The sequence below is a fragment of the Saccostrea cucullata genome, unplaced genomic scaffold, assembly GCF_032062105.1.
Source record: "Saccostrea cucullata isolate Sc308-1 unplaced genomic scaffold, CSIRO_AGI_Scuc_v1 ctg1880, whole genome shotgun sequence".
Taxonomy (NCBI): Eukaryota; Metazoa; Mollusca; class Bivalvia; order Ostreida; family Ostreidae; genus Saccostrea; species Saccostrea cuccullata.
The window spans coordinates 68,274-77,500 of NW_026919719.1; the positions used below are offsets into that span (position 1 = coordinate 68,274).

The 9,227-nt window shown below is 29.7% G+C and overlaps 1 protein-coding gene across 1 annotated transcript; it reads left to right on the plus strand.

Moving 5' to 3' along the window:
- Positions 1–324: 324 nt before the first annotated feature.
- Positions 325–6,542, plus strand: LOC134236572 (ependymin-related protein 1-like). The gene is made up of 5 exons (XM_062718753.1): positions 325–373; positions 748–826; positions 2,956–3,129; positions 5,607–5,707; positions 6,525–6,542. Exons 1-5 carry the CDS (start codon positions 347–349, stop codon positions 6,540–6,542), a joined length of 399 nt encoding a protein of 132 aa, XP_062574737.1. The 5' UTR covers positions 325–346.
- Positions 6,543–9,227: the final 2,685 nt, after the last annotated feature.

The following is a 9,227-nucleotide window of genomic DNA, read 5'->3' on the forward strand; positions in this document are numbered from 1 at the left end:
TATGTATGTTTGTGACTGTAGTTTAATTATCTGATAACATATGTTTATTTGTTATTGTAGTTTAATTAACTGATAACATGTATATTTGTTATTGTAGTTTAATTAACTGATAACATGTATATTTGTTATTTTAGTTTAATAACCTGATAACATATGTCTATATTTGTTATTGTAGTTTAGTAACCTGATAACATATGTATATTTGTTATTGTAGTTTAATTATCTGATAACATATGTACATTTGTTATTGTAGTTTAATTATCTGATAACATATGTATATTTGTTATTGTAGTTTAATTATCTGATAACATATGTATCTTTTTTCACACACGGTGACTACGTCAAGATGAAGACAATAATTGATTATAACGCGGTATGATTTCAGTATAATTATGAAAACTTGTAATAAAAGGTTTTTAATGTAAATTTCAGCAAAAAATAAAGATTTTTAAGACCATCTTTAAAATAATGTTTTCTTGCCCTCTTCGAGCTCAAGGTAAAAATATTTGGTCGGTAGGTATGTGGTAAAATCTTTTTTCCAAAACATTTCAACAAATTTATTGACGGGATGAGAGGAATGAAAAGAAAAAAAAAACTTGTCCTTGAATAAAAAAATGAGTCGCATCATTTTTAGTCAGTCGGTTGGGGGAGGGCAACCAAACAAAATGTTTTAAAGATGGTCTTACCGATTGATTTGATTCGTTCAAGTCAAATTAAATAATCTTCTGTTGGTTTTTTTCTTGTTAGAAAATTGAGTATTCCATGAACTATGCTTCAAATACCTGTAAAAAGACAGTTCTGACAACAAACGAACTAAGTTGTTTGGGTGAGTTTATTTTTATTTTTGCTTTCTTGAATTGACATAAATTCAAGAATAAAATATCAAAGATATATATATACAGAAAACATTGAAATACCTTTAAAAAATGTTCCTCTACAAATCGTTACTTCAAAAAGTCCAAAAGCACAAAATACATGTATGTCAAAAATGAAATTAAATGAAAGGTATAACAAAACATTTATTGACCATCTTTAAAATACTGTTTTCTTCGAACAAAACTGCCTACCTTCGGCTTAACTGCCTCAGGCAGACAGTTTGGTTCTTGGGTCAAACTACACGCATGTTGTCCTCGAACTCATTCAATAAATGTATATTGTCAGCAAATTTTAACATTTAATTAATTAATTTATTTTCTATAAATTATTATTTCAGTGTTCATTGATATATATTAAATGAAGAGGGAATTTCTCTTACAGTTAATGAAACTAACAAGCTACATGTACGTCTTATATTTGATAACTAATATAATATTTGAAACGATAAAGAAAAGATGATAATTTTGTACAACAAAGCTACGAAAATAAAGTTTGACATGCCTTTTAATAGATAAAAATATATATCATTTCAATCATATATTCCAAGCCCTCTGATTGGCTTAAACATGGTTACATGATTAAGTATATAAAAGCATATTGACTTGAGTTACTATTTATAGAATCTAAAATGCATATCGACTTGATGTTTCTTCAGTTGGAGGTAATTTTCTGTAAAACAAGAAATTAATAGTAGTGATTTCACAATTATAGCTAATACAGCATATGACTTGATGCTTCTGAAAAAAAAGATATACTTCAACTTGTATTGAAAGGACAAGATAGGGTAAGACCATTATTTGGCCCCCGATTTTTGGGTGTCTTTCAGAATGATTCAACAGTTTATCCATGAAAACCTGTTTTTAGCCCTGCCACAAAATGAGCGTTGGTTTTAAGATTTAAAATATACAGGGGTCAAGAGAGGTCAATTTTCGGAATTTCTCATTTTTATGCAAATTTTCATTAATTTTACAGCATATTTTCTTTCGGAAAACATAGAGCACACGCTTGCCTATCTACCAAATTTTGATATTTTATATACTGATATCAGATGCGATATATGTGTAAAAATCTCAGATAGGCAAGCGTGTGCTCTATGTTTTCCGAAGAGAAATGTATCCCAAATATGATGAAATTTCACCAAAATTGAGGAAATTCGGAAAAATGTCCTATTTCTGCACCCTCTAGTGGCTTCCATATAAGCTTTGAATCAAAATTAGTGCTTGTCTTAAAGTAAGCATCATTTTAACTTTATAACTACAAACTATCACAATTTTACCCGTGTTCTGATTTTTATATCAAATAGGGGGCCAGATTCGGCTCTTACCCTATCTTGTCCTTTGTAATGTTCAGAAACTGATAAGACGTAACAATGGCCTGACTTAGGATCTACTTAATATTAGAACATATTTAATATCTTTGTCAAAATTGATACAAAACATAATAAAAAAAAAGATGCGAATTTGTAGTATTTTCAATTAGTAAATCCTCTAAATTACTTTAAAAAAATGTAAAGGAAACACATTTATATTAAACAGCTAAATTTATTTTGATTTCTAGTCTCTAAGTGTTTAAGAGAGAAAACTTGCGGTTTGTTCCAATTTTTTCAAATTGTTTTTTATCAACCTCTGTAAAAAATAATATAACAAATGTAGCCCTTCAATTCGGTCAATCCATAGATATATCGACTTCACAGAAAAGCATATTGACCTCGCACTTCGTACTCGGTCAATATGCTTTTCTGTGAAGTCGATATATCTGTGGATCGACCTGATCAAAGTGCTATATTTATATAATAACAAAAATGTTTGGAAAATCATTTAAACCTTTTTATTGAAGGACATTGGTCTATAGTGTAAAACTAGTTTAGTACGAACACGGATATTGCGAATTCACAGATATCGCGAGTAGCTGGAGACTCGAGCTACATACATTTAACGATTTCCTTATACGTATATAACGAATTATGGATATAGAGATGTAATTTCATAGGTCCGAATGACTTCGTTATAAATGAGTTTTATTGTAGATGGTATTCATTAGACTGAGCAATTTACGATTTGAGATTTTACATTTTAAAAGGAAAGAATGGGAACAACGCAACAATAATTGACAGAACCCATTTCGGAGCCGGAGGTCAGCAGATTCCGGTAGAGATATATTCCGGATTAGTGGGCGGTTACCCGTCTTACTTTTCAGTTTCCGAGGGTTGTATTCCAGTAGGAATTACTTACCACGGCATGGACGCAAACGGAAGTAAGATATGATAAAAATCAAACCAAAACCAGATGATACAGTTAATATTTTTCTGTTTGTGTGTTTTTCGGAAAAAATACTTTATCATTAAGTGTTTTAAAGGTGCATAGACACAGATTTGAAGCTAATATTTTCTGTATAATATTACGACTTATATATCTTAATAGTATTTCACACAAAAATATATCAAAATTTTTATGTCATTAAAAAGTTATTAAAACTTCAAATTTTTGGACGGGTTTGATTGACACATCCTTGCACTTTCACAAATTTTAATTTTATTCTTAATACTTAGGAAAATTGGCAATTTTTTTGTGTCTAAATCAAAAACATAAAAACTATAATCCAAAAAATTCAGAGTAGAAATTTTTAAACGCAAAACATGCACACAGTATATTGTCAGTCCGTGCAGTTGTGGTGAACAGACTTTATCAATTGAACGCACCGCGTGAATCGTAAACATTAACAATAACAGAGCTCGTGTCTGTTTACTGAAACTGTGAACGTTTCAAGGGTGTGATAAATTTGCTAAACTCTGTACAAACGCGCAGAGTAACGATACTTGTGAAGGGGTGTTGCTTTCGAACATTTCTACTCTGAATATAATTATTTTTTCTGGATTAAAGTTTTAATATTTTTCATAACAAGTTTGTCACTTTTCCTAAGCATTAAGAACAAAAATTAAAACTGATTTGTGAAAGTGCAAGGCTGCCTCAATCAAACCCATCCAAAAAATTGAAGTTTCAATGACTTTTAGATGAAATAACTTTTTTCATATATTTTTGTGTGAAATGCAATTAAAATATAAAAGTCTTGATATTATACAGAAAATATTTACTTCAAATCTGTGTCCACGTACCTTTAATTTAAGAAAAAAGTTAATAGAGGGTATTGTTCAATTTATTTATTTATTTTCTACTTCTTAGAAGTTTTAAAAGAGAGTAAGATGAAAATGGTTCTGCGCCATTAGTCAAATTGTTTAGATTTTATAGAGCAGCAGCATTTTTATCTCAAAAAAAAAAAACCGCACCATATATTCATCGCACATGTGCATGTCTATTGAAATAAAATTAGTACCATTCTCCTTCAGACCTGGGGTCAATTACTTTGAAATGTAATGCATTACATTACAATTACTTTGGAATTTTTATCATGACAATTACAATTACCATTCTCTCACATTCAGAAAAGTAATTAATTAAATTACAATTACTTTGTTAAAGTAATGAATTACATTACACATTACATTTTATAAGAGAAAAACACAAAACGTTTGACCACACAATTTATACCAATAAATTTACTTTCACACTTTGTGCTCTGAGTTAATATGCTGTTCCTCAGATCTTTAAATCAGAGTGGTATTTGGATTTTAGATTCATATATCATGTTCATGTAGTTTACCAATCCAATCTACAGTAGACAAAGAAAGTGGATCAGAACACTTTCAATGTTGTAGTTTTGTTCAATATCTGTTGTTAGTTTCTCCGTTGTTGTTGTTGTTTTTTAAATAAATGATTTATTGAACATTTCCTACTACATGTTTTAGGTAAACAAATATTTAATTAACAGATAATGCTAAAAATGAATAAGGAGTATTAAAAACTTTATGAATTAATAATTAGCACTTCTAATTAGCTTTACAGGTATAAACAATGAAGCTATAAATTAAACACAACCAAAGGTGATAATTACAAGTACCTGGATGTAGGGTTTTAATTTTGAGGTCTTTATAAATCATACTTATCTTGTATCATGTTTGCCAAGTCCATTTTACCAGATAGAGAAGGGGAAAAAAGTAGAAAAATATAATTTGTATCTTAAAACTGGAAGTCTCACTATACATGTATTAATGTCACCTTTTTGTATCTTTCTTTAAAACTTGATGATTTCTTTTAATAATTTTCTTTGGTTCTCTTCATTTGATTTACATTGTCTTGTCAAGAAGATTTCTATTAAAAGAATTATTTACTTTGTCTATCAATTACCATTTCATAAATAAAAAAAAATTGTAGGATATAGGATTTTAATTTTAGGACTAACATTATCAATGAAAAAATACCTCTCAGTGATATTTATTTTTTTTTAGTTTCAAAGATAAAAAGTAATTGGTCATTACTGACATTTTTCTTTAAGTAATGCATTACATTACAATTACTTGTAATTGAAAGATGGATCCATTACACATTACACCCCATTATTTTGAAAAAATGTAATGATTACAATGCATTACCATTACCCCAGGTCTGTTCTCCTTGCATGTACATTTAAGTATAAGAATTCTGCAGTTTTCAGTATGGTGCAACTCAATAAATTTTAAACACTTCGTTCTATAGTTTGGACATCTGAAATAATTCATATGTCAAATAATAAATGATATATACTTTTTTTGAAATTCATAATGACTCGAGTCAAAGTCTTTCTTGTTTTACATTAAATGAAATCAATTCTTATTACTTATTCATGTGATTTTGCAGATGGCGTAATTGGCTCAATAGGCTACCATGACATCACTTCCGGTGTATCAGATACATCTGTATTTGATCTTCCAGCAAAGTGCATATCAGCACCATTAGAGGTAGGTCTGTAGCTTGCCAGTGGTTTCACATGTACAGTAGTCCAAGGGATCGACTCCTGTTTGGACCGATCGAGTGTCGGGTTGGGGTGGTACTGTATGTATGATGTTCTACGTCCCAATCGAGAATTGTAAAGAGATTAAGAGAGGTAACCATATCTTAAGGATAGACCTCAATTTCAGAGCTCAGTGCCTGTAAGCAGTGGATAATCTTTATCGTGTCACATGTCTCTTCCGAAAGACCAAAATAAATTCACCTCAAAGTGCCGTGTTCCTTTCGAGGAACAATTGCTGTGTTTGGCGTGTTTGAAACTATACCATCAGGAAGCGATCGCTCTTCAAATTTAGCTACAGTTACGGTCTATAAATAATACATACATACACATGTACATGCTCTGTATCAAATAAATATAATAATAATTTCGCGACCAGAAACTGTTGCTTATTTCATCGTAAAAGTTTCCATATAATTCAAATTTTAGAGGTCGCAAATGCAGTTCATTGAATGTTTTTTTTTTACATATCTAATTAATAGGTTTGTTCTGAATCTGTTTGGTTTTAAAAAGGTCATTTATTTCTTTATTGCATAAAATCATATTTACGACAAATAAATTTTTTTTCCTGAGGTTTAAAACGAAACCATAAGCTTTATGAATATACGAATTATCCATGATCACGATCACGCTTAAAGTATGCATCACTATATTTCTTAATATTTTTTCTTACTTTCGATGCCTTTCGATTAAAAGATCTGTATTTAAACTTTGACAAATGCTTTACTTTATCTGTTCTAAAATTTCTCATTACGTTCTCTTTTCAGAATATAGTTGTTGGATGAAGCGCATTTATAAGTGATTAAGAATAAAAAAGTGAAAAACTCCTGGTTGTTCATTTCTTGATGAAACGTTCTTTAACTGCATTCATACCTTAAAAAGGTTTGAGAAGCTTAATGTTTTTTGATATTTTACTCATAAGAGATGTCAGCGAGTTTTTCGGGTACTTGACTGGCGTTTGTCCAAACCGACTATAGATTGAATTCTTTTTGTTTTATTCCTCAATAAAAATAAACACATTAACGAATTAGAGATAATAAACAGTATTTTTGCTATAAAAACACACAACTCGAATCTTGAGCAGACCAAACATGGACCATTTAAACACAAGTGGGATCAGGTGCCAGGAAGGAGTGAGAGTTTCCTGTCGATCCAGAGGCATCCGCGAGTAGGGATAGACTGTAGAATTGGAATCTAGTCTCTGACTCATCAGAGAGAACATCATACATAGGAAAATGTCTGTGTGATTTACCATTGTTTTTGCATGATTTGTATCAATTTATTTTATAATTGCTTTAGCTATTTATACATAAATAAGTAACATTTCATGATAAACAATTATTACAAAACTCTGAATTTTTATCAGTTACTGTATGCATTTTAACTTTGGCTGGATCTAAACACAGAGAATTGATATCCGGTAATAAATAAATCGGATGTAGCTAGGTAGAGATGACATGAAAACAGTTAAATGCCTTTACTACATAGTGAAACAATAATTATGATAGTCAAATAGTTACTTCAGATATTATTTGTACTTGAATGTGTATTTAAATGAAATGGAGTTATCTCGATTTAAAATGTATTCAGTATATTTAGTTTTATATCAAATAATAGAAGCATCATCTAGGACAAAAGACAAGACACATGAATTGTACTAGCATTCCAGATGGATAAAAAGTAATGAAATAAAAAGAAAAATTAATTTTAAGAAATATAAATACAGTTGAAATCATTTGCAGCTCAGGCGAGAACACTTGTATCGAGCAAAACAGAATGAATAATTCTTGTCCCCGAAAAAAAAGTAAACTATACGTAGGTGATTTAATGGAGTTATGAGGAATTGAAAATTCAGTTTTTATTTAGCGAATAAAAGATTCAAGAAAAATACTCAAAACCGAATGTCATTAAGATAATGTTTGTGTGCCCTCTCTTCAGACTCAGGGAAAATTTCAGCATATTTGTTGAAGGGATAAGAGGATAATTCGTGTCCTGGAATATAGAAATAGTTTTGACATAATTTTTCTCCAGAAAATTTCAACATACTTATTAGAGGTACTGTGAGCAATGGGACAAGAGCCTCCCATATGAATATAATGACAGTGTCATGTCCTGGAATCCAAAAAAATATATGTCAGATCAAAAAGTAAGATAGGAGGTGCACAATGGCAATAACCTGTGAAAGTTTCATTAAATTTCTTTTAATGATGATAAAAAATAAAATAATCTTTGGAACGATATAATGAAATAATCTGTGGCACCAACTGGATTCGAAACAAGACTATAAAGTGATCTGCGATGTGAATACTATCCTAACACCAATTGTACTATGACTATATAAAAATACTGTTGACGTTATCAATGTATATCAGTTTATCAAAAAGAGATTTCCTTAGTTTGTGTAGTTTTCTTTGAGAATTTTACCTAGCGACAGGAGAGGCACAGAGAATCATTTCTATTTAAAATAATTTCTTAAATCAAAATCTAGCGAATTTAGCATTTGGATGATGAATAAGCTGATTAAATGATAAAATTTTAAGTTTTTAATATATATAATGATGAATTTTAAAATAAAAAAAATTACAAAATTGAAAAAAATAGAAACATAAACAAATTGAAAAAAACCAATGAATACAGCTTTTTAAATTGTGATTTTTTCAGGAAATTATTCTCTCCTATAAGTTATATATGTTAAAATTATGAATACATCCCTTCAACATTCAATAGAACTTAATGTTATCTGTCCTTTAAAGCTGTATTAGAACCATCATCAATGTTTTATTGTGCACTCTTAAATCACTATGCACCATTTGTTATTCTTACATCTTCCTTTACGGCAACAATTTTTTATTTTGGGGGGTATTTTTGGGGTTGTTTTTGTTGTTGTTGTGTTTGTTGTTGATGTTGGGGTCGTGTTTGTTGTTGTTTTGGGGCTTGTTGCTGTTGTTGTTTTTGTTGTTTCTTCACCTGTAATTTCAAAATTTATAATATTTCATGTTACCTCCATAAAATATTTTTCTATGTAAACAATCACCTATATCATCATTTATATTTTTTTGTATATTAATATGAAAACAAATTCTAAAGTTTACATTATTCTTCAAATTAAAGAAAACGTTAATTTCGAGGCAAACAGAACTGCAATATAATTAAATCAGAACAATGTATGTCAAACAAATAATTAAAGAACATACCAACAGGGATAACATTTGCATAAAATCCAATTTTCGGCTCTGCAATATCACTGGTGAACTTTATGATTAGACTTTCCCCAGTGGAAGTGTATGACTGACTAGGGACTGTGGTTCCACATAGTTTGACTATTAATGAGAAACTGGTCGAAACTCCTTAAGGAAAAACAGTTTCAAAAAACTAGAATTTATGCAGATAGTTTGAAATATTAATTTGAAAATCTAATGAATTTACTTTTTTTATGAAAAAGTTTACCATCAAATATTTCCACAAAATCG

Excerpts from the sequence above, each read along its gene's own strand:
- LOC134236572 (XM_062718753.1), top strand. The coding sequence starts at position 347 with ATGAAGACAATAATTGATTATAACGCG. Across the intron at positions 374-747 it reads CAATAATTGATTATAACGCG|AAAATTGAGTATTCCATGAA; the intron begins GTATGATTTCAG and ends TTTTCTTGTTAG. Across the intron at positions 827-2,955 it reads AAACGAACTAAGTTGTTTGG|GAAAGAATGGGAACAACGCA; the intron begins GTGAGTTTATTT and ends ACATTTTAAAAG.